Source organism: Eriocheir sinensis, chromosome 1 (assembly GCF_024679095.1).
Source record: "Eriocheir sinensis breed Jianghai 21 chromosome 1, ASM2467909v1, whole genome shotgun sequence".
Classification (NCBI taxonomy): domain Eukaryota; kingdom Metazoa; phylum Arthropoda; class Malacostraca; order Decapoda; family Varunidae; genus Eriocheir; species Eriocheir sinensis.
The window spans coordinates 13,957,374-13,983,492 of record NC_066509.1 but is presented as its reverse complement, the minus strand read 5'-3'; the positions used below and the strand labels follow the sequence as shown (position 1 = coordinate 13,983,492).

General features: G+C 44.3%; 2 protein-coding genes across 2 annotated transcripts in view; both read left to right on the top strand.

The window, feature by feature from the left end:
* Window positions 1-26,119, top strand: part of LOC126995252 (uncharacterized) — a 123,801-nt gene that overhangs the window by 45,144 nt on the left and 52,538 nt on the right. The window lies entirely within an intron of this gene.
* LOC126995248 (phosphoribosylformylglycinamidine synthase-like) overlaps window positions 19,190-26,119 on the top strand; it is an 88,117-nt gene continuing 81,187 nt past the window's right edge. The window contains exons 1-5 of the mRNA XM_050854734.1: window positions 19,190-19,439; window positions 20,694-20,841; window positions 22,772-22,945; window positions 25,333-25,474; window positions 25,912-26,062. Of these exons, the coding sequence (XP_050710691.1) occupies window positions 20,696-20,841; window positions 22,772-22,945; window positions 25,333-25,474; window positions 25,912-26,062 (613 nt within the window). The 5' untranslated portion in view covers window positions 19,190-19,439; window positions 20,694-20,695. The remainder of the gene's footprint in view (window positions 19,440-20,693; window positions 20,842-22,771; window positions 22,946-25,332; window positions 25,475-25,911; window positions 26,063-26,119) is intronic.

The following is a 26,119-nucleotide window of genomic DNA, read 5'->3' as shown; positions in this document are numbered from 1 at the left end:
TGTGTTATGAATGTGTCCTCGTCTCGTCTCGTGTGTGTTGTGGTGATCACGAGTGTTGAGTGATGACGATGAGGAGTGTTGTGCATGCTTAGTAAACTTTGTGTGATGACGTGTGATGTGTTAATGGGGATGTGTATGTAGTGGTGACTGAAGGACGTGTGACGTAAAGTGTTCTAGTTAAATAGGCAAAGTAATGGAATGAAAAGATAAACCCACGTGTGTGTTTTCAGGAAGCTGGAGAAACTTGACCTGCACGACATCAACACCAAGAACTTCCGCATCCTGCCCAGCCTCAAGTTCGTGTGAGTTGCTACCTACATCATCACGGCTCGCGTCTCCCACAGCTGTTCTAGCTCCACACCTTTCTCTGTATCCTCCTCCTCTTCCTTCTCCTTCTCCTCCTCCTCCTCCTCTATATATATCCATGCATTCTCTTTGCTGTTTATCTTTTGTCTGATACATATGACGCAAATTCCTTTCTAGAGCAGCTTGGCCATAGTGGTGCAAGAGTGAGGTCTACATTGCTATGGAAAGTCTTTGTTTGAGTATGAAGGGAGCGTAACAGACCACGGCTGTGGCAGGGTTGGGGCAAGGTCCATATAAATGCCTCATATGGACATTGGGTTGGGGCTAGAGGAATAATGGATACGGAGAACAGCAAAGAGATGGAGGGAGAGAGGAGGAGAAGGAAGAAGGGGACAAGAAGACCAGTGAGGAGGGAAAGTATAGAAGATAGTAAAGAGAGAAAAAGTTCGGTGGGAAGTTAGGAAGGAGGTGGAGCAAGGAAAGTGAAAATAACGAAGGAAGGCGTTGAGTAAGGGAAGCGGAAAGGCTCAATGGGAAGAAAGTCCCCACCCAAGGAGGTGGCCTTTTATTCGAGGAGAGGATGTATTAGGGGAAATTTTTCCTGGCAGTGCTTGTAACGGTCTGTACTGCGTCAGGCCGGATTTCCTGAGCACAGAGGAAGCCGAGACGCTGGCAACGTATGGAGCTACGTCTGGACGGAGCGGCAGAACAGAGAAAAGAAAGTTAAATATGGTCTGCGGATGCGGTTTGCCACGTTTCGCAATACAGAGTTTTTGGGGTAATTGCATCACCCAACGATTAATCAGAGAGAGGCTTGGGAGGACAATTGTGATTGGATAGGAAGGATTGGTTGCCCATTAGGCTGTCCTGTCTACACGTTCACTGCCAAGGAGGCCTGCTTGGCTCGGAACCCGTGCAAGGAAAGATAATTTTACTGCCTCGTGCATCCCAAGCTGCTCTTCGTGTCTCGGGTAAGATGATAAGGATGCTAATGAGGAAGCGACTATTGCCTAAACGATGGAGATGCTCAAGGGCTTGGATGGATTGATGGGTCGGTATAGATGGTCACGCTAGAGAAATGAAATGATGATGAAGGGCGTACTGAAGGACACCATGCAGGGCCACTAATATGCTTGAAGGAACTGCGGGCGTCAAGGAAACGTCCTGGCCGACCACCTTCCCCTTCACCGTGCCTGAGATGGGTGGACTGACCCGTCAATAAAGGCGGCGAGGGAGCGGGGCGTCAGAAGCTCGATCTCCTTCAGCCATCCCCAACAGAGGCAAGTATTACAAGCGGACAATCATCCTTAGGCGCGATTGATTGTGGTCCAAGTATTGTATCTGTGCTATACATCACCTCTCTCTTATTTTTATCTTGATCTTTACCCCCCTTACCACTATGCCATCTCCTCCTCCTCCTCCTCTTCCTTCTCCTCCTCCTCCTCCTTTGCAGCCTCCTCATCCTTTCTTTCTATTTTCACCACCATATTTTTCCCCTACTCTTACTTCCTCTGCATTTTCTTCCCCTTCCCATTCTCGCCCCCTCTTTTTTATCTTCGTCTTAATCTCCTTCCCTACCTATTTAATATCTCCACTCTCTACTAAGTGCTCCCATGCATTCTCTTCACCTCCAACCTCATCCATTTCATCTCCATCTGGATCTTCTTCCCCCCGCCCTCCCCACACCCACAACCTTCTCCCACTGCTTCCTCCCCCCCCTCAACAACCCTCTCCCTCTACTACCCCCAATACCCACCGTGCCCAGTAACCAGCCGTGTAAGGGCGGCCATTACTCAAGCACTAGACTCACTGCAGCAATAACTTCCTCTCAGTGAACCATTCCGGCCGCTTAATCACACCGAGGCAAGGGTCGTGTATATATAAATCCATGAACCGAGGAAGATTCGAAATGGCAACACTGGGTCGTCTGCGATTGATTGCGACAAGAAATTGCTTCATGTTTGTCTATCTGTCTGTTTATCTGTGTTTGTGTGTGTGTTTATCTGTCTGTCTGTCTATCTGTCTGTCTGACTGGCTGGATGTCTTTGTCGTTCTATTTATTACTATCCAACTGTTTGTCTGTCTGTCTGTCTTACTATGTGTCTGTGTATCTGGATAAATTCAGGCTCAGGAAGGAGATAGGTAAGACAGGTTCACAAATAGGATGGTGGGTGAGTGGAATAAGTTAAGTAGGTGTGTCACTGCCACCGTCACTGATCCCGTAACCCACCTGGGTCCGGAGGGGGCGCCGCACTGCAGAGCAATGTACCAGTTGCTTCCATCCGTCTCTGCCATGAGCAAGGCTTGGTTTGTGGTAAAGTTCTTTCCAGTCCATTCAATGTTGTCTGTCCATTTTTTCTGTCTTCCCTTTCTTCTCTTACCCCGGACTGTTCTCTGGAGGATGGTCTTGGCTAGACCGTGGGCTCTTGTTATATGGCCATACCATTGCAGTTTCCACCTATTACGAGTAACTATCCAGGAATGTAGTTAATGCAAACTCGATTATAAGTTATTAATTACAAGTGTTTCATATGCATTTCCGGCCACTCATTCTGTTTACTCCTGTAGGAGCATTGCTTAGCGGGTTTTTTTTTGTATTCTTCTTTGTCTTTACCTGCTTCCTTTACTGTAAAAAAATCAATATCTCGTTAAGTACATGTTCTATGTTTTCTCGTTAACTAATTACATGTGTTATTTACTGTCTCGTTGAATATGATCGTTCTAGGCTCTCTACTGTTATCATGTGTTTCGTCTCGAACTATAGAGGTTATATGCTTTGTCTCGGTAACTACAGATGCTCTTTACTTTGTCTCGTTAAATACAGGTGTTCTGTGCTCCTTGACCACTGCTTTCATATGTTTTGTCCCCTGAACTTCGGCAGGTGCTCCGGCAGACCCTCCATTTAGCGCGTTACTTTTCAAGGGTTTCATTATAACGTGCCTTTGAATTGACTTCACACACACACACACACACACACACACACACACACACACACACACACACACACACACACACACACACACACACACACACCAAAAAAATAGAATAAAATAAATAAATAAAGAATAATAAAAAAAAGATAGATAAAATAAGTCCCACTAGTCCCAAATCAATAAATCCCATTGAGATAACACTTCCATTTAACGTGAATTTCTTAAGAACCGGTTTCGCACGGAGTTATAGAGTTTACTGCATATGCTTTTTCTCGTTAACTCCACAGGTAACTACAGGTGCTCTCTGCTTTCTCTCCCCGCCAGGTATTTCGACACGTTCAGGTATTGCAGCTACGTGCCCCCCGTTGCCATCTGCCTACCCAATTTCGACGGTGAGTCACTCTTTACTATAGAGCTCCAACACGCTCTCTTTTCTCTCTCTCTCTCTCTCTCTCTCTCTCTCTCTCTCTCTCTCTCTCTCTCTGCCCTCGTTCTTGCAGAGGAGATAAAAAAAGGAAGGAGAGTGGAGACCCTGCAGGGAACGAAAGGAAGAGTAGTGATTGGAGGGGAAGGAAGGTAAGGGAGATAATTTGACGGACTGGAAAGGAAAAAGAGTGAAAGGGGAGTGAAATAAGGGTTAGGTAAGGGGAGAGGAGGGAGAAGAAGGAAAGAAAGGGAAGAGGAAGATTAGAGAAGAGGAGGCGGAGGAAGGGAGGGATAGGAAGGAAAGGAAAGGGAGGGGTTGAGGAGAGGAAAAGTGAAGAAGGAAAGGGAGGGAAGAGAAAGGAGAGGGTAGAGGCAGAAAAGAAAATATGGGAAGATAAGGTAAGAAACAAAGTGAAGGAGAGAGAAAAAAGAAGGGAGAAGAGTTGAGGAAAGGAAGAAAAATGAAGGAGGGAATGGAGGGAAGTGAAGAGAGGAGAGGGAAGGGAAGGGCAGGGGAAGGGAGTGGAGGGGGAGAAAGGAAAAAGAACGAAAAGGCTTAGGAGATAGAAGGGAAGGGAGGAAAGAAGAGAAGGGGGGGAAGGAAGAAGAGAAAGGAAGGGAAGGGGAGGGGAGGGCAAGAGATGGGAAGGGGAGAAAAATAAAAAGAAAAATGATGAAAAAGCTAAATCGAATCTCTTCTGGTGCATAAACTTTATTGATGAACCCACGTGACCGGAAACCCTGAGGAGTGGTTCTTGTTGTCCCTCACTCAATCAGGGCCACGAGGAGAAGGAGGAGGAGGAGGAGAAGGAGGAGGTGGTGGAGGGGAAGGAGGAGGAGGAAGAGGAGGAGGAGGAGAAGGATGGGGAGAAGGAGGAGGAGAAGGAGGAGGTGGTGGAAGGGAAGAAGGAGGAGGAGGAGGAAGAGGAGGAGAAGGAGAAACATGGAAACATGGACTAGCAGGCAGCAGAAAGCCTGTTGGCTCTTTACTAGGCTGCCTGCGTTCAGGGATTTAATCAATCCGTTTGCCATAGGAGTGGCTTGCAGGGAAGGATTAAAGCACTTGTGTACCTACTCTTGGGAACGTTCAGTTCACTCCCGATGCAGCAAAGTGGCGATCAATGCGTTTCTTGAAGGAGTTGATGGTATCTGCGCTAACCACTTCTGCAGGAAGGCTGTTCCAGTGGCGAACAACTCTATTCGAGAAATAACTCCTGCCGATGTCGGTACTGCATCGCTTTGCTTAAATTTTTTTCCGTTGTTTCTTGTTCTCAGGTTAGTTTGTAGCGTGAAGAGTTAGGAGTGATCAACGTTGCTGAACTTGTTCAGGTACTTGAAGACTTGTATCATGTCTCCCCGCAGTCGTCTCTTTTCCAACGTGAAGAGGTTGAGTCGCTCGAGTCGCTCTTCATAGGGCTTCGTCCTCAGTGATGGTATCATCTTCGTGGCGCGGCGCTGTACTCTCAAGTAATTCAATGTCTTTCCTGTAATTAGGAGACCAGAATTGCACGGCGTATTCCAGGTGGGGCCTTACCAGCGAATTATACAAGGATAACATAACTCCCGGCGTCTCGTATTCGAAGTTCCTCGCTATGAACCCAAACATTGTATTGACTTTCTTACAGGCGGACTTGCAGTGTTTTGTTTGTTGCAAGTCACTGCTGATGGTGACCCCGAGGTCTCTTTCCTCTTGCACAACATGTAGTGGTTCGCCACCCATGTGGTATGTGTGATTGCTGTTTCTGGATCCGATATGCATTACTTTACATTTGGTAGTGTTGAAGGACATCTGCCATTTTTCCGACAACCGAGTGATCAGGTCCAGGTCTCTCTGGATAATTTCGCAGTCTGCCGTCGTGAGGGCCTTCCCACCCACCTTTGTGTCGTCGGCAAATTTTGTCCTGTGTTAGTACGTCACTTTCATCTTTTAGGGGACCGATATTGCTTTTTGTCTTCTTTTTGGTTCTTATATACGTGAAGAACTTTTTCGGGTTGGACTTGGCTTCGCGTGCAATTTACTTTTCATAGTCGCGTTTACGCTGGCGAATGAGAGTTCTGCAAGCTCTGAGGTTTTGATGGTACTCTTCGCGTGCCTCGTCAGTGCTGTTTTCCTTTAGCAAGTTGTATTTTCTCTTCTTGTTAATCGCCCGTCGAACTTGGGTAGTCATCCATGGTGGGCTTGTGGCATTATTTGTTCTCCTTGTCTTCATGGGAACAGTTGTTCTCTACCTCCAGGAGTTTGTTCTTGAAGCCATTCCACGCGCCGTCCACAGGAGTGAAGTTCATGGGCTCCCAAGTTGTCTGGGTTAGCAGCTCACGAGCGAAATTAAAATTGGCTCTTTTGTACTCTGGAATCTCGGACGTGTTTTCGGTGAGTTCATGGTCTGTTCTGATCTTTAGGCGAATTAGGTGATGGTCGCAACCATCCAGTTTTTCGCCGACTTGACATTCACGTGTGAGATCGGAATCACTCACGAGTACTAGGTCTAATGTTATTTTCCCTTGTCGGTTGGGTAACAATCTGAGTTAGAAAAGTGTCCTCTAACATTTCGAGCAATCTGTTACCCTCTCGATCTCCAATCATCATGGTCCAGTCAATGTTGGCACAGTTAAAGTCTCCGATATTGACTGATTGTTTGTTTTGTGTTACGGTGTGAATTTCCTCGTACAGCGCTTCGTCGTCCGCTGCTTGTTGCTTTGAAGGTCTGTAAACGGTTCCAATCGTTATTTTGTTGTGCTTGCTAGTCTCCAGTTCAACATATACAGTGTCATATTTCTCTGAGTCCTCTTGATAGTTTCACGGCCGGGTATTTGTTCTTGACGTAACATATAACACCTCCTCCTTTCTTGTGAAGTCTGTTTTGTAGAAGCTCGTATCCCGGAATTGAGAATTCGGTCATTAGGTGGTCAGAGGTGGCCCACGTTTCGGTGATGGCAATCACGTCCGGTCTTTCTACATCAACGTAGGCAAGTAACTCATCCTGTTTGGGTATTAAGTCTGCGCGTTGGTGTATAGGACAGAAATGTCCTTCTTGCCTTCAACGCTTCGAGGCACAGTAGTCTGGTGTCTGCGTGCTTAGAAGGAGGAAAGAAGAAGAAATAGAATAATAAGAACAAGAAAAGAGAGTAACAAGAAAAAATTATCAATTGACATCATGAGCTAAATGTATTGGTTCTGCTTTTCTCTCTCTCTCTCTCTCTCCCTATGTTTTTTTTATTTATTTATCTTCCCTTCATTCATATATTCATTCAATCTTTCCCACCACCATCATCACCACCATCATCACCACCATCATCACCACCATCATCACCACTACCCACCGTCCACCACCACTGCACCTCCACTTCATCCCCCCCCTCCCCCTCCCCCGCCTCCCCCTTCAGGAGTCACCAGCACCGAGGACCTGTTGAGCTGGCGGACGCTACGGGTGGCGGTCTGGTTGATGGCCCTGCTCACGATCATCGCCAACGGTCTGGTCATCTTCTGCCGCGCCATCTCCCGGAAGGACAACAAGATACTGAAGCTCTTCATCAAAAACCTGGCGGTGAGTCGAGGTGCCGACGTTGGGCGGGGCGTGGTGGTGAGGAAGGATTTTCATATTTTCCTGTTTGGTATGCTGTGTTTTTTCCTTATTGTTATTGTTTTGTGTTCTGTTCTTCTTCTCTCTCTCTCTCTCTCTCTCTCTTTTCACTACCCCCTCCCCCCCTAGTCGCGGACCTCCTGATGGGGGTGTACCTGGTGATGATCGGGGTTCAGGACGCCGCCACCAGGGGAAGGTTCAACTTTCACGCCCTCCAGTGGGCTGACTCCTACATGTGTGTCTTCGCCGGGGCCCTGGCGATGGTGTCCTCTGAGGTGGGTGGCCCTCGCACTATTCTGGCTTGTGTATTTGAATGCGTTAATTACCCTATACCCCTCTGTTCCCTCATTTCTATAGTCTAATATAATTTAAAGAGGAAGGACACTAATTAGGTCGGTATTATAAGACATACTTGCCTCTCACATCAGTATTTCTAAAGGTCAAAGAGGGGATCGATTGAGTTCTGAGTGTTTCTTTAGGTTCACGGTACAGAAGAAGGGTCACACTACCACCAGGGTCATAAAACTACTACTGGAAATGCTCACAACTACTACGAAAGCCTTGTCAAATATGTGTTCTTGGGCGGCGAAATGTCTTATAATGCGACACTTATTACCCTTCCCCTCTGTCCCCTCATTTCTATAATCTTCTGTAATTTAAAGAGAAAGGACACTTATTACCCTACCCCTCTGTCCCCTCATTTCTATAATCTTCTATAATCTAAAGAGAAAGGACACTTATTACCCTACCCCTCTGTCCCCTCATTTCTTTAATCTTCTATAATCTAAAGAGAAAGGACACTTATTACCCTACCCCTCTGTCCCCTCATTTCTATAATCTTCTATAATCTAAAGAGGAAGGACATTTAGGGCCGTATCAAAAGACATTTCACCGCCTAAGAACACATATTTGACAAGGCTTTCGTAGGAGTTGTGGTCACTTCCAGGGGTTAGTTTTATGACCCTGGTGGTAGTTTGACCCTTCTTCTGTACCATGAGCCTAAAAAAACACTCATTAGAACTTGATTGATCCCCTCTTTGACCTTTAGAAATAGCTGATGTGAGAAGCGAAAGTGACTTGTAATACCAGCCTTAATACCTCACCCCTCTCTCCACCCTGTTGTATTGTATGTTATAATTCTCTCGTCTTCTTTCGCCTTCTCTCGTCGCTTTCATTTTCATTTCCTCTTTCTCTGCGTCTCAGGTGTTTGGGGGTCGCTGAATCGGCAGTTTACATTGTCCGCACTCCTCCATCTCTAGCTGCTTTGTCTCTTATGATAATAATAAATAGCTTGTGAAAGTTACTGCTGCTCAAGATTTTCCTCACTCCTGCAAGTATTTCAAGTCAGTATGGAAAAGGATCGGAACGGCTACTTGGAAAATCTCAGGTCTCAGGGTATTGCACATATATAACCAAATTGTCGAGTCCGTTTTGGCGTTGGGTCCCGCGGGTCCATTTCTCCCCTCTGCTCTGCCACACAGTCCCAACACCTATTTTTTCCTCTCATATGTTACCTATACCATACCGGCCTCGACATATTTGGAAGACTATAGTTAAGTATCATTCCCTTGCTTCCCTGCACACACTCACCTGTTCTTTCATCCCCAGGCTTCTCATTATCCTCTCATTTATGTTTCCAAGTGGTACATATTTCATCTATCCTTTGAATATATGTACATGAATTATTACCCTTCTCGCTCCCAATCCCACACTCTCCTGTCCCTTCACACCCTCGCATCTCTTTATTTTCTTGTTTATGTCTCTGCTTCGCCAGGAATTTCATCTATCCTTTGAAAATACATCTAAAAACCATCCCCCTTCAACCTTCCCGACGCATACGCTTCTGTCCCTTCGATCCCAGGCATTTCTTTACCTTCTCGTCTATGTCTCCGCATCGCTTCAAATTTCATCAATCCTTTAAAAATACACAAAAAACATTCCTCTTTTCGCTTCCCTACACACACATGCTCCTTCACCCCCAAGCATTTCTTTACCTTCTCGTCTATGTCTCCGGATCGCTTCAAAGTTCATCAATCCTTTAAAGATACACAAAAAACATTCCTCTTTTCGCTTCCCTACACACACATGTCCCTTCACCCCCAAGCATTTCTTTACCTTCTCGTCTATGTCTCCGGATCGCTTCATAGTTCATCAATCCTTTAAAAATACACAAAAAACATTCCTTTTTTCGCTCCCCTACACACACATGCTCCTTCACCCCCAAGCATTTCTTTACCTTCTCGTCTATGTCTCCGGATTGCTTCAAATTTCATCAATCCTTTAAAAATACACAAAAAACATTCCTCTTTTCGCTTCCCTACACACACATGCTCCTTCACCCCCAGGCATTTCTTTACCTTCTCGTCTGTCTCCGCATCGCTTCAAATTTCATCAATCCTTTAAAAATACACAAAAAACATTCCTCTTTTCGCTCCCCTACACACACATGCTCCTTCACCCCCAAGCATTTCTTTACCTTCTCGTCTATGTCTCCGGATCGCTTCAAATTTCATCAGTCCTTTAGAAAATGTATATAAGAACCATCCTCCTTCTTTCAGCCTTCCATTCACCTCCAGTCACTTCTCCCTATCCTCTCGTCAATGTCTCCGTATCGCTACAAATTTCATCTATCCTTTGAAAATATGTATACGAAGCATTGCCTCTTTCGCTCCTCAACGCACACTCGCCCTTCCTTTCGCCTCAGACCTCGGTGTTCATCATCTCCTTCATGTCCCTGGAGCGTTACCTCTATATCAGCGAGGCCTTCCACGACCGCACGCTGTCCCTACGAGGCGCCCGGCTCTGCCTCGCCGCCATCTGGCTCACCTCCGTCAGTCTGGCCTTCTTCCCGAGTAAGTGTGTGTGTGTGTGTGTGTGTGTGTGTGTGTGTGTGTGTGTGTTCTTTTTTCTTTTCTTCCTTTCTTTGTATCTTTCTTTCTTTCTTCCTTTTCTTTTTCTTTTTCTTTTTCTTCTTCTTTTTCTTCTTCTTTCTCGTCTTCTTCTTCGTCTTTTTCTTCGTCTTCTTCTTCGTCTTCTTCTTCTTCTTCTTCTTCTTCTTCTTCTTCTTCCTCCTTCCTCCTCCTCCTCCTCGAAGTAAATGGCTTCCTTCCTGATTTGGTTTCCAGTGTCCTTTAAGTTATCAAGAGTGTAGTCTCGTTGCATATTATCGCCACACAAGGAAAAAAAAAAAAGGAACTTGGAGAATTATTGATCTGAAGTAATAATATTCAACAATTGTTTAAAAAAAATCTTCTCACACTATTCATTTTTGTACATCAGCTTTATTTTCAGAGTTTTTTTTTTCCTGAAATGAATATTATTGGAAATGGTGCCTTCAGATTTGCGAACAAACTCAATGTATTATTTTTTTCAATGTAGTATAGATTATTCCATTTTGTTAATTAACTTTCTGCAGCATCGTCATTTTCTGTAATCATAACAATACATATGTGCATGCGTTTATTTTTTACTTATTTCGTTGTTCGCAATTAATGTAACAACGGCTTTATTGCACCTGCTTGACTGACATGAAAATCCCGTCCGTTTGTCTCGCCTTAATTTCCTTTACCCCGCCCCCCACCCACCCTAATTGATATGATCCCCCTTACCGCTCCCCCTTCTGCCCCACCTTGCCCTTTCCCGCCTTCACACCTTTTACCCTCGTTGCCAGATTGTCGTACTCTGCCTCTTTTATTTGCCGATTTCCGACCCCAAAACTGCTTTCATCACCCAAATAACTGCCTTCATATATGGTTATCGTTTAAATGGTTAATTATTTGGTGTTTCTTGGTAACAGTTATGGGCCATAAACCGATAAATACGAGGCTCTTGAGTACGATAATCTGGCATCGGTGCTCTACCCTCGTTTCAGCTCCACTTTCAACCCCCCAAACTCTCACGTCACCTTATCCTGTCCCTAACTAAACCCACTCACCTCACCTTTCCCCTCTCCTCACCATCTCTCTCTACTGACCTTCCTCTCCTGCCTCGTCCAGCCTTGCCATACCATCCATTCCTTTCCCCTCGTCCTTTCCATTCCCCTCGTTCTTACCGTACCTCACGCGACCCCTCCCATTCACCCTTCTTTCCTTCCCATTCCCCTCTTCTTCCTATCGACTCCTTCAGTTATCTCCCCTCACGACCACTCTCTCTCTCTCTCCTATCTGTTTTTTTGTTCCCCTCGTCTTCTTATCGGTTCTCTCTCTCTCTCTCTCTCTCTCTCTCTCTCATCCTTCTTCTTCCCTTCCCCTCGTCTTACCATCAATACCCTCATTTATCATCCCTCACGCCTCTCTCCTTCACACTTCTCCTTCCCCTCCTCTCGCCTCACCATTAACTCCCACACGACCTTTCTTTCTCACCCTTCTTCCCTTCCCCTCGTTCCGCCCCGTTTCTCACTTTACTGTCGCTCCCTCATCCTGTAATCTCTCATCAGTTTCCCTTCCTCTGCCTTCCCCGCTGTCAGTTTTGTGGATCCGAAGCTTCTACGGCAACAACTCGGTGTGCTTCCCGCTGTACATCAACGAGCCGTACCTGGCGGGCTGGCAGTACTCCGCCTTCATCTTCCTCGGCCTCAACTTCGTCAGGTGAGTGAGGCTTCGGTGCTGGGGAGGGTTCTTCCTCTTCTTCTTCTTGTGACCTATATCGCGTCGTCGTCTGTTTCATTTCTTCTTGGTGTTCCTTGCTCTTTTGCTCTTGTGCTTGTTCTTCTTGCTCTTGTTCTTCTTTCTCTTGTTGTTGTTGTTGTTGTTGTTGTTGTTGTTGTTGTTGTTGTTGATGTTTTTCTTCTTCTTCTTCTTCTTCTTCTTCTTCTTCTTCTTCTTCTTAGTCTTTGTTTTTGTCTTTGTCTCTGTTCTCGTCTTTTCTTTTCTTAAATTCTTTTTCTCCCTCTTCTGATTTCTTTTCTCCTATTCTCCTGTTATGCTCCTTTACAACCCTTTTTATGTCCGGCTTTCAATTTGTGGAAAGCAAGATACGAGCAAACCAGTGAAGCCTGCGATGAATGTGTTCGGAAATAAATTGGGACGTGTGTGTGTGTGTGTGTGTGTGTGTGTGTGTGTGTGTGTGTGTGTGTGTGTGTGTGTGTGTTATCTTGTTTTATAAATCTCTGTCGTGAGGCTGTGAATCCACGCACGACCCCTTTCTATCACCCTTCTCCTTCTCTTCCCCTTGTCTTACCATCGACTCCCTCAGTTATCTCCCCTCACGACCCCTCTCTTCCACCCCGCTCTTTCCTTTCCCCTCGTCTTACCATGGACTCTAGATTCTCTCTACAAAGAAAATTAAAGATGAGCTCCGAGGGGCAGCATGAGCCAAGAAAGATGGTGCCACTATAAACACTGGCCTACGCCATAAAGCTCGATGAATTGTTTTGAGAGAATATGAGAAAATATACCTCTCACTCCGTAACTCTACTGGATGGAGGCCGTGGAAAAAAATGGTGGTAGCAGTAGCATCATCATTATTATTATTATTATTATTATTATTATTATTATTATTATTATTATTATTATTATTATTATTATTATTATTATTATTATTATTATTATCATTATTATTATTACAGGTTGAGAATCCTTTATCCGAAATTTCAAAATCCGAAAACCTCCAAAATCCGAAAGTTTTTTTCTTAATGCTGACATGACGCTTTTTTTTTTTTTTGTCGCCACCTCACGGGTGACGACACGGGCCATTTTTTATAGTTTGTACGGCTCAGTCTTTGCCTCATCTCCCTCCTCCTTCCTCTTTCAGCAGTTAATTGGTGTTATAAGCACTGTACATTGTTCTCTCCTTGCACGTCTTACTCATCCTTTTTCTCATTTCTCCTCCATTTTTAGCATTCTGGTGATCCTGGACTCGCCTGTAGATTTCTTCCTTCAAGTTCTCTTTTTTCTAATTTTTCCCCCTTTTTAGCACGTTGGTCTCTTCCTACACTTCCACTTTCTCCTTTTCCTTATTCTTTTTCTCATTTTTGCTGGTGATCTTTACCTCACTTTATTTTTTGTTTGTTTGTTTTATACGATTCGGCCTATGACGCCGGTAGGCTTTCTTGGCCTGATGGTCGGCTCCAGCCCATTGTGGCGCAGGCAAGTGTATAATTTATAGTAGCACCATCTTGCTTGTAGATTTCTTCCTTCACGTCGACCTCTTCTCCTTCTTCATTCTCCTTCCCTTTTCCAGCATGTTGGTTATCCTGGCCTCGTACGTTGGTCTCTTCCTCAACATCCGGGGAACGAGACTGTCCACGTCTCGCACCAGCGACGAGATGAACTTCGCTTTCCGCTTCTTCTTCATCGTCGTCACCAACTGCCTCTGCTGGCTGCCCATCATGTGTGTCAAGGTCGCCGCTCTTGCCCACGTCGAAGTCCATCGTAAGAGGGGAAGGGGAAGGGGGAGGGAGGGAATGAGTTGTATGTTTTTACTTATCCTTTTTTTTATTTAGTTGTCATTTTATTTAGTATTGATATTCTTCCTCGCTCTGTTTCTTTTGAGGAATTATATGGTTTCTTTTTCGTCTTTTTCTTTTCTCTTCATCTTTCGTTTGCTTATCCCTCTCTTCTTTGATGTTTATCTCTCTCCTTTGCTGCTCATGTGGGCTCGTGAAAATTATTGGGAGAGAGAGAGAGAGAGAGAGAGAGAGAGAGAGGGGGAGAGAAGGCTATCAAGAATATAAGAGGGGAGATACGAGATGTTAGTAATAATGTGAGCGGCTGATGACCATGCTTGCCTTCCTTTCTTCCAAGTCTTCACAGCCCTCCTCGGATCCTCAGTAACTGCTCATGATGATGAAGATGAAAAGCTGACGATTAATGTGCTCTCTCTCTCGCGCTCTCGCTCTCTCGCTCTATCTGCGTCACGCCTCCCAATGACATAACAGTCTTCCTTGTCCCTCTCCCCTCCACCCCTCCCAACCACCCCACCCCTCTCCCCCCAACCTTGCTCCACCTCACTCCACCCTCCTGCCCTGCCGTCCTCTCCCTGCCCACATGCACAGAAGGGGTGTACGCATGGCTGGTGGTCCTCGTGCTCCCCATCAACTCCGCCGTCAACCCCTGCCTCTACACTTTCTCCACGTCACAGTTCCAGCTTCAGATGACCAGCGCCGTCACCATCTTCAGGAGACTCCAGCAACGCCACAACTCAGGTGACTGGGAGCTAAGGTGGTCCCGCGAAGACTGCCGAATAGGGAAGGTCTAAGTTAACTCCAGCAATGAGGAGGGGGGGGGGGGGGTGCTGTTGCGCTTGGTCTGTTGTGTCTCTGGTTCATGGTGTGGTCGCCAGTTCGTACACCCTCTCCGTCCCAGTTAGTTGCTACTCACCTCAGAAAGAAAATAAAAACACCTCGAAAAATTACAAGTCTTCACAGCCCTCCTCGGATCCTCAGTAACTGCTAATGATGATGAAGATGAAAGCTGACGATTAATGTGCTCTCTCTCTCTCTCTATATATATATATATATATATATATATATATATATATATATATATCAGAAATTAGCCATTGTCAAAATAAGGATTGATGAACATTCTTCATTTTGACAGTACACATTTTTATTACGGTTCAGTTTTAATTTTTACCTGTCATGAGGAAAGAAGTTAGGTTCCCCAATATGATTAATGTCTTCTTTTCTAGTGCATTACACACTGTTTGTCTTATCAGTAGACGAAGGAATAAAAGAGTAAGGTTTGCTAGTACGACTAATGGGTTCTTGTACATCAGACATAGTTGGCTTGCCTTTTACTATAGCAGGCGGAGTAAGGTTTGCTATATAGGAAGACTCATCAGTTCTGTTCCTGTACCTCGGCAGACACAGAGGCGCTTCGTCACTCCTCAACGCGGACGGGCGGGAGCCACCACCACCCGCACCACCTACACAACCCCCCTCACGCCCACGCCCACTCGCCACTCGAGCCTCATCCCGTCCCCAACAACCCAATGCTCATGGAGGTGCGAGACATTCACCTCAAGAACCTGCCGTCGCCTGAGTCGGTCGCCACTCTGTCCCCGCGTGACCTGAGGAACGGCCTGCTGATGAACATTCCGGAGGCGCCCCCGCTGCCTGAGGAGTCCCCGCCCCCTGACGAAGGCGGTGGTGACGAAACGAGTGATGTTCGCTGATATGTAGAGCCCACAAGGTGACGTTCATTGTCTCCGTCATTTTGGTTCTCCTACCATCACAGCTTTCTACGAAGCGATGGAAAGGCCGTGCCCAGGCTTCGTATAAATGTAAAAACAAGTCATTTTTGTCTTGAGGAACTTTTGGATTCTGGAAACTCCAAAGTTCTGACCACAATAAATACACACACACACACATATCTCGCCCTTTACGAAGGTAAGGGAATACAGGCAAGGCTAAAACTTCGTGCGGACGTCGAGGCGGTGAATTTTTGTCCTGAGGAACTTGTGGACTTTCAAAGCCTTCCCTGGTTATTGACCATGAAGAAGATACACATTCTTCACGTTATTCAAGAAGCCAGAGTAAGGCAACACTATTATAGAAGTTCGTGTATAAGTCGAAGTCATTATTGTCCGGTTGAACTTCTGAACTCAAAAGCCTCTCGATAGTACGCGACTGCAGATGAAACATGTTCTCCATTTCCCACCGAACTTATGGATCCAAAGGCCTTCCGACAGCATGTGCCTGGGAAAAAACGTCCTTTCCTCCACACCGGCGCCGTCCTCCACTCTGGATCTCACACCCTCCGCTGCTATCCCTCGCCTTACACTTTTTATACGGCACACCAGCATCGGGTTACAATGCTCCAACCATTCCAACACTTGCAGTCGAGCATCCGAGTCACCCCCATCTCTCGCCGTCACCCTCGCCGCCACCCTCGCCGTCACCCTCGCCTCCAGCCTCGTTTTCGCCACCACAGACTCATGCATCAAATATATTTGACAGAATCGATTTCTCTCAGAGAGGAAGTGAGTCCACCTTGCCTTTGTCTGATAGGGCCCAGTGTCCCCTTGCTTCACGTTCTCCTTCTCTCTCTCCTTCTCCTCCCCTTCCTTCCTTGCTTCCACCTCGTTATCAGCAAGTGCAGCAGAGAAACTTATCAGACATCCTATTGCACTGACTACAGAGACTTGTTTTAATGCCAGATATATATGTAACCAAATAACGAAGTCCAGTGTTATTTGTTTAGACGTGTACTCAGACGCTGCTTCGACATTAATGTTCTAGTGATAATGAGAATAATAAACACTAAAAGGAATTAAAATAACGTCGCTAAGTACATAAACGCTAAGTAATGGGTCGTGATGGACAACCTCGTTGAAATGGGCGATTACACGGATAGTCATATTTATGGTGACTGACTTAACACAGGCATGGCGCGACCTGCTTTTACTGCTTACTCGTTATTTTTATGAGGGGAAGTAAGTGGCTTAAGAAATGAAGCATAAAGTAAATCAACTCCTTGATGCGGACAAAGAAGTTGGGGGAATGAAAACTTGGGAAGACGCGCTCCCTCCTGTCTCTGTTTTAAGTGTCGGTAACGTTCATGTGCTTGTAGAAAACGTTCTTGTAAGTGTTGGTAACTTTCATATACGTGTAGAAAACTTTAATGTGTCGGAAACGTTCATGTACGTTTTGAATACGTTAATGTGTTGGAAATATTAATGTACGTGTTAAAAACACTTGAAAGTGTAGGGTACGTTCATGTTGTCAAAAACGTTCATGTTCGTTTTTGCATGTTTTAAGGTTTCAGGCAATCCCATTTTGTTCCTCCATGATATTATTGTAAGTTATTTTTACTGGTTCATCCCGTTCAGCGGTGCCCTGCCAGCCTGAGTGTCGACAGCACCAGGACAGGTGTCTGGGCGGGGAGTGCTGTCCACGTGAGCCCCACTGCCTCTGACCCTCGTGTAGTTCCCTTATAGATCAAGATTTTCTACTTTCCCTTTTGAATAACCTCAGGCGCTGGTGTGCGTTTGATATGTTCGCCGGTTTCTACACAGCATTCCAACGATTATTAAACCCCATGTCAGGATGAAAAAAAAAACCGGAGAATTTGAGTGAGGCTCAAAATGAAATATTAACAAATTCTGATCAGTCTTTATTTTTTGTTATTTTTTTGTTATATATACTTAATATCAGTTTCCAAGAGTATCTGATTTTTATCCTTACATGGGTGATAATTGGAAGACATAAACCAATAACAGGAATTTCAGATTGGAGGAGAAAAAAAAGTGTAAAAGACCTTTTATCACAAGAATTACAAAATAATAAAACGTGAGAACACAAAAGTGATAACCTTGTTTGCAGTCTTGAGATTAGACGCAAGATGGGCTGGTCAGGACAAGTGAATAGATCGTTCAGCTTGGGACAGACCACGGACTCTAACCCTTGAAGACTCCTTGGGACAGACCTACGTGACCTTGGCTGCGTGTGACTTCATAGCTGTCGCCCGTCTCCTCCCAGCGACGCGGGGTATATCATGGTTCAGAGGGAAACAATCGGAGCCTGAAATGACTGGCGGCTCCTTATCTCCTTCTCTCCCTCCCAACACATGCGGCCCGCCATTGTTGCTCGGTGTGGGTTTGGATCTGTGTTTGTATGTGAATTTTTATGTCGACGCCTACAATGAGTGTGTGTGTTCCTCGGAGAAATCTCGATCTTCTGATAACGGGACCATATGTGTCTTTTTTATTGATGTTTAGATATAATTATTGTAGTGTGTGTGTATGTGTGTGTGTGTGTGTGTGTGTGTGTGTGTGTGTGTGTGTGTGTGTGTGTGTGTGTGTGTGTGTGTGTAACTCATAAAAAATAATGATATAGTGTTCAACAGAGATGGTGTGTTCATAATTGTATTTTTTTATGTATTGCGTCAAAACATCGTGTCTGCATACTTATCACATGTCAAGGTTTCAAAAGCTGTCATTGTGAAGGGATTGAAAGCTATAAATCTTTCCGTAGATAAATAAAATTGATGTACGACCATTGATACTTGTGGTTTAATTGCATATTGAATCACCACTGCAGGAGGCGATAGTTTAGTTGAACAAGTGTATGGTAAGTCAGCTAGGCTTGTTTATACTGAGAGAGAGAGAGAGAGAGAGAGAGAGAGAGAGAGAGAGAGAGAGAGAGAGAGAGAGAGAGAGAGAGAGAGAGAGAGAGAGAGAGATTTACATAAATTTACATGGAAAATCAGACCACACAGACCCCATAGTCCAGACTAAGTGATTCTACATTAATCAAATGGCTCCAAAACTTTGCATTTCTACTCTATTTGTTTTTAAAGGAGTCAATCGTGTTACACTGGACCGAGGTAGGAGCTTAGAGAGAGAGAGAGAGAGAGAGAGAGAGAGAGAGAGAGAGAGAGAGAGAGAGAGTGTGTGTGTGTGTGTGTGTGTGTGTGTAAGTGGTTGTTTGGTTGTTGGAAGAAGACTACTGGGTTGTCGCAATTATTTATTTACATACTTAGCAATGTTGTCTTGCCTCGCTGATCAAGTCATAAAGGTTTTAACTTTGTAGTTTTATAGAAACCATGCGGATGACAACGAAAAAGTAGGAACTAAATAAGGGAGATAGTGGTTATGACAACACTAATTATTGCAGTTACTAATAGAACGAAGAGGACTGCCCTATATAGAGAACAGTTTTGAGAAATAATTAATTCGCTTCAATCATATTACAGTTAGGTAATTCCTGCTAATTCAGACTTGTTTTGCGTTAATTGATAAAATGGGGCGCGAAAAAGCTTGATAAGAAAACGCGAGTGCTGACAGTATAATGAACACGCAAGTTTTGTGCAACATTATCGTAACTGAGTTGACGTACACCGCTCCTCCTGAAGACTGCATTAGTTGGCATCGTCTTACATACTTTTTAATGGTGATATGGACCTGAAATAAAATAATCATAGAAATCTTGGCTAACTGTCTCTGTCTTCTGCTGTTGCCACCGGTCCCCTGGCGGCATTATTGTCCCTGTTGGCCTCTCCATGTGGCAACGCCCTGCCCAAGCCCCGCCTGTCCTGCCACCCAGCCACCCTGCCCAGCCACAGACTACCCATGGACTTCCCCCAGTGACCGGTCCGCCAGTGACCTTGAGTTTGAGCGGGCTTTGAGGCAGCCGCAGGAGTCAGTCAGTCAGTGTTCTGCCGGGAGCCTTGTGTGTTGGGTGTGAAGGACTTCTGCTGCACTGCTGGAGTCCGTGTTACTCCGTTTATCGTTTTCCTTCGTCAGCCAGGCAAGCACAGTTCAAGGATTCTACCGTAGAGTATATCTTCTCTAGACTCCATGGTATAATTACTCTTACAGTTATCTTGAGCAGCCCGTTGATTACGTGTTGTTTAGCCTGTAGAGACAAGGGTAGCCTAACTATTAATTTTGTCCAGCTACCAATATAATGGTTTAGTTGTTTACCATTCCCTGTTTTTGTTAATTAGTCCATGTGTTCAGTCATGACATGAAAGGCTCTGTATTACAAGACTATACATATAGCTTATAATTATAATTGTCTTTTGTTTGAACATTATAGTCGACCCTCTAAGTGGCTTCAGTATAATCTCGCGTGGCGTTATAGGCCGGGTCTTATTGTTAGACGTTTCCTCCCCTCACATCAACTATTTATACCTCTAAAGGCCAAATTGGAGGTCAGTCGGGTTAATTCTCATGAGTGTTTCCTGGGGTTCATGGCACAGAAGGAGGGTCAGACCATTTCCACCAGGGTAAAAAAGAAAAAGAAAAAAAAAGGGCTTCCCTGGAAAGGATGCATACAAGATGAGACCAGTAATTCGATCGACCCCCTCAGTATGCTGCGTATTATAGCTATTCTCTCTCATCACTTGTCAGTTGTGTATCCGTGGGGTGAATCCCGGAAGTGATACAGTACACGAATCCGAAACACTTTAGGGTCATATTCTTAAGCATTTCGGCGCCCACGCACACATTTGACAAGGCTTTCATAGCAGTCTGGGGGATTTCCAGTAATATATATAATTTTGTGACCCAGGTGGTAGTTTACCTTCGATCTTCGATCTGTTACTGTGAACGTAAGAAAACACATATTAGAGCCCGATCGACTGACCTCCTTTTCGGCCTTTGAAACTGTAGTTGATGTGAGGGGGTAGAAGCGTCTGAAAATACCGACCTTGATTTCCCCTCGAATACTATGTCACGTAGTTCACCTGTTAATTGTTACTTCACTCCGCAGAGCATTACTTCATAACATCGAGAACCAAATGTGGTGTAGCTGTGAGATTATGAAAATTAAAGTAGAAACGTTGATACAGGATGGACAGGGAATTGATCGAGTTTGTCTCAAGATTCATTAGGTGTCAGTCTAATGTTGATCGCCATAAACTTTCCCGAATTGCATTTTCCTCCTCAGAAATTTATACGTAAACTTTATTCTACTTTCCGGGGGTCTTTGCCACTCCCCTCTACCCTTAGCTACGCCACTGTCAGGTCCTAAAAGTAATCTCCCATCCTTCCCTGACAGCAATGGCGGTGGTTCGGCTGTACAGAAAGCTGGAGGATGCAGACACCAGCGGCACAGGTGGATTGTTGCTGCAGCGGCTGAAAAACGCGTGTCCCTCCCTCGCTCAGGTGCAGCGGGAAATTTGTTACTACATTCTCGTCAATGAAAAGTATGTGAACGCTGGTAATGGGATGGTTCTTTCGTCTGGTGCAAGTCTGTGTCAAATTCACCATGATACAATTCACGCATCACTTACCTATTTTCTCTCCTTTGCGTAGGAAACTTGTGGGACCGGGTAGGATTTTTTTTTTTTTTTGGCAGGGGAGGTAAAATAAGTAAAATATATTTGGGGTGGGGGTTAGGTTTCGTTTAGTTAGATTATAATAATGGGTGGCAAATGGGGGCCAACCCCCCAACCAAACGAAACCAAATCTTATCCATGGCGGGAAGACTTCAGCCCCCTCGAGCCTCCCCATATAGTTTACTTCTTTTGCCTTCCCCCCAAAAGAAAATTATTCCTATCAGCACCCAGGTTTGTTGCGCACAGTTGAAACTTCTGTTCATCAATACCCTTTTTTTTCCATAATCTTACTCATCAAGGTCCCACCAGCATAAGTGGTATTTGATTGAATCACGGATGGATGTCATATAGCTGCTTATTCTTTGAGGGATGTCAAGACGAGACCAGTCATAGCATTTGCACTAATTTCAAGACAATTGTCTCCCAGATAAAGGAGCTGCCTCAATAAAGTTATATATGCTTTCCTGTTAAAGAGATTTTATAACAAAGTGGGCTTTTTGTTGATATTTACCATGTGTTTTTTGTCTTCCATATCTATGAAGCAACCTTTAACCTAACTTAAGGCAGTCATTTATCTGACTAACATATATATGCCTGTATTCATATAAAAAGTGGGTTTTAATTTTGTTGATTTTACTAATATATTCACTTTTTCATGTTTGAAGATACCCTTAATTAACGTAACATAGCTTGAAGTAGCCAACATTGTGTACCAATAAATTACTCTTTGCATTCTCAGTAGAGACTTGGGTTATCTAACAAAGTGAGCTCTTAGTAGATATTTGCCACCAGTTGCTGCCATGAGCATTTACTTGTTTGGCCATGGAAGGGTTCATATCTTTAGTATTTCATACAAGATGGTGCAAGTTGAAATTTATTTTACTAGTTATCAAAGACTAAATAAATAGATAAACTGAGATCAATATAGGTATATTGTCCATATTTCCACTGTGCTATATCTCGACATGACCTCTGCGTGCCATGAAACACAAAAAATAAATTCAAACGGGGAAAGGGTTTTGCCAGTGCTGAGAATTGAACCCGTTACCAGATGGGAAAGCCACTCCTTAACCAGTTGGCCAAAGAGGCATCCCTCTTGCAGAGTGAGTTATGGGAGGCTTGCTGATCAGGCAGGTCATGGCATTACATGACTTCTTCTCCCTATCTAGATTAATTTGTGTGTTTGTCAGTGAAACTTTCCATTTTCTATGACTTCAGAGAGTATGGGCCATCTACCTTCCTGTTACCCACTCAGGGAGACACAACAGAATCACAGGAGAGGATGCCCATTACTTTGCCACCACATATATTTCCCGTATTTCCACTCCACTATATCTCCACATGACCTCTGCATGTCACGAAACACGTGAGAAATTAATCCAGACCAGGAAAGGGTTTTACTGGCGATGGGATTGAACCCGCGACCAGCGAGTTGGGTAAGTCACTCCTTAACCAGTCAGCCAAAGAGGTACCCCACTCACAAAGTGAGTTATGGCAAACTCGCCCATCAGGCAGGCCATGGCACTACATAGGAGGGGCAGGCATAGCATTTGTGGTGCTTAATTTTCTCTGCTGAGTGAAATTTGTGCTGCTATGGTAGGGTGCACCTGTGCCCCTTGCACCCTTTTTGCTGATGTCCCTGGTAAAAGCTATTTACTGCTACTAATAATACTAATGTTACAGTACTATATACTACCAATACTGTATCAACTACTGTTACTGCTAACAATGAAATAATTTATTTTCTGCTGATAGAACTGTCCCACAAGCACATAACCTACAGAGTACTGCATTCCAGAAGTGGTGTTGATGGGGTAAAGGCAGAGGATGTTGTGAGTGTCCTGGGGAAAGAGATGGCCTGCCAGCTCTGGGGGCTGCTGGGGGACCCGTGGCTTCCTGACTCAGGCCTGCGCACCACTACACAGCTCCACCCAGTAAAGGATACTCAGTCCTTGGTGGAAATTGGTCCCAGGTTGGTCTATATTCTACATCAGTGATAGGGCAGACATAGTAAATCAACTACATATACGTATGCTGAAATGGAAAATTCAAAGGATATAATATCATACTGTAACACAGGTAGAATTTCTGTAATTTTGTTTATGAAGGACATTTTATGCAACTATATTTAGAATAGTATATGTTTGGTATGACTATTTTGGATTGATCTTGCACATGTATTCATGAAATACAGTAAGGTGTTATACTGTAGTGATATATCAGATACCAAATTTTAGAGCTCCGCGGAGGCGGAGCCGGATGTCTGTTTTTCATATAATGAGGTTGCAGATAAAACTGCAGAGGTTAAGATATTATTTTTTTGCGGATGCGGACACAGCTGCGATTATTTTTACCTCCATGTCCGTGGTTGCGGAAGAAGATTTTTTCTTAACCCCTTCAACACGAGGACGCGTATACTGTGCCCTTGTGTTCCCTGTACCATATCCGAGGACGCGCATACTGCGTCCTGGCTCGCTCTAGCCAATATACAAGTTATTTTATATCTATATTTATACTTACATCTCAAAATTATCAATTAATTTGTTTCTTTATGTGCACCATTTAATTCTGCATGTTTTCATATATAATACATGATGATTATGGATGAAAACTTGTTATATTCAGTAGCAACATTTGAAATTTGGCGTGCGTGGCAATCCCAGATACGGCTCGGGGCGCTATTTTGGCCCGGACGTAGTGAAGGGGTTTAACACAATTACAGTACAAAGTACATTTATGCAGTATGCAGTATAAATTGGCAAGTTTTTGCCACACTAAGGTGTACATTTAAGCACCGAATTGTAATGCACAATGTGTACACTTACGCAAAGAGATATACTTGGAGAGAAATAGAAGAATGTATATTATCTTTTATAAAATCAATATCAATATCTGGGTAGGGCTCCGCAACCTCCGTGGTTCTTTGACGCGGAGGCGGATAATTATGCAGAGCTTTTATTATCTGAAAACGCGGAGGCGGATAATGATGCGGGGCTTTTGTAGTCTGAAAACAAGGATGCGGATTGTAATACAGATATTATTTTCACTGCGGAGGCTCTGCGGAGGCAGAGGTGGAGGCAGATATCTGATACATCACTATTATACTGTCTTGTGGCTTATATGTCTAGGTAGTATGTATAATACATGGAAATGCAGGCAACAGAAAGCCTATTGGCTCATTACAAGGTCGCCCGCTTGGGTGATTTAATCTGCTCGACAGCCACTTGGGGCTTGAGGAGCAGATGAAAGCACCTCGATATTGGGGAGCAGATGAAAGCACCTCGTTATTCAGTTTACTCCTGATGCACCGAAATGACGGTCGATTCTATATCTGAAGGAGTTATGGTATTCGCATTTACAACTTCTGAGGGAAGATTGTTCCAGTGGCGGATGACTCGGTTTGAAAAGAAACTCCTTCCAGTGTCTGTGTTACATCGACTTGACTGAATGGGTCAACCGTTATTTCTAGTTCTTGTGTTGGTTTGCAGTTCAAAGAATTTGGAGTAATCGACATTATTGAACTTTTTCAGGTACATGAAGACTTGAATCATATCTCCCTCATAGGTGCCTTTTCTCCAATGTAAAGAGATTGAGTCGCTTGAGTCGTTCCTCGTACGGTTGAGCCCTTAAGCTGGTTGGAATCATCTTCGTGGCGCGTCGTTGAATCCTTTCCAGTAAATCGATATCCTTTCTGTAACTAGGAGACCAGAACTGTATTGTATACTCGAGGTGCGGTCTTACCATGGAATTATACAGGGATAGCATCACGTCTGGTTATACTTTTATCAGTATCTTCAGGTGCTTTATGAACTTAGTGGTTCAGTACAGTTGAGGGATTGCATTTGAAATGTCCTCTCCTCTTGATCTTTTTATGGTGGTTGTGTGCCCTCTCTTCACGGCCTTTGAACTTTTTTTCCTAAAATCTTGAATACAATATTTAATTTCCTCTTTTGTATATGTTTCAAATTATAGTTCACTAGGAAAATTTTCATTATATGGCTTGCTGAGTAACTCACATTTGTTTTTAATTTCTTGATAGAGACAACAAAATAAGATGAAATGTTGCAGATCTACTACTGCCCCCACACTCCTTATACGCCATGTCATCACAAAATCTGATCCTCTCATTCAAGACAACTATGTTGGCTCAACACATAAAAAATGTCACTGGTGAAGGCTGGTTATCATCACAATTTTCTCCCGGAATTTCCAGTTGACTTTTCCTATGTAAGCTAGCACAACTTTTATTGAGAATGTCTTCTCTCCAGTTTTTGAGTTCCACTTTAGATTTTTTTCTTTACTTAATTTCATATCTAATATAGTTCCTTAAAATAGGCTGGCAATATGGTTCCTTTATAGGCTGACCTTTACCACTGCATGGAGCACCAATGCTGTCAGCATATGCCAGGCTGCTGGACTGACGAGTGTGAAGAGGCTGGAGCAGGCACACCGCTACCTGATCACTTCGGTCACCCCAATCAAAAACCAGGACAGACAGAAGGTGTGGTGGCCTTATTTTGTGAGGTTATGTTTCCATCAACAGTTTGCTTTTTCACATACAGGAAGGGGGGCAGGGTTGTCAGCAAATCAACTGGATAGGAAACTACAGTACCTACAAAGCTGTGAGAAAAAATATATACTGTTAATATAGAGTCGTCATCCTTCTACCCCTCTCCATTTTAGCCACCATGGGATGTACATGCTATCCTAAGAAGTACACATTCATGATTATTCTCTCTCTCTCTCTCTCTCTCTCTCTCTCTCTCTCTCTCTCTCTCTCTCTCTCTCTCTCTCTCTCTCTCTCTCTCTCTCTCTCTCTCTCTCTCTCTCTCTCTCTCTCTCTCTCTCTCTCTCTCTCTCTCTCTCTCTCTCTCTCTCTCATTTTTCTTGGATCTGGGGAATAATGTTCAATTTCAAGAAGGGTTTGCATTGTCACAGCTGGTGGCTGCCCTGCATGATCCCATGACCCAGCAGGAGTATGTGAAGCCACTGGACAGCTTCACTCTGGATGTGCGATCAGAAGACTGGAAAGAGGTGGATGTGCTGGGGGGAGGCGAGGCAGCTTTACAGGAAGTCAATAAGAAGATGGGTCAGTAGTCTTGCCATGTTACTGAGGTCAAAAACAATGTGCATAGTTATTACATTT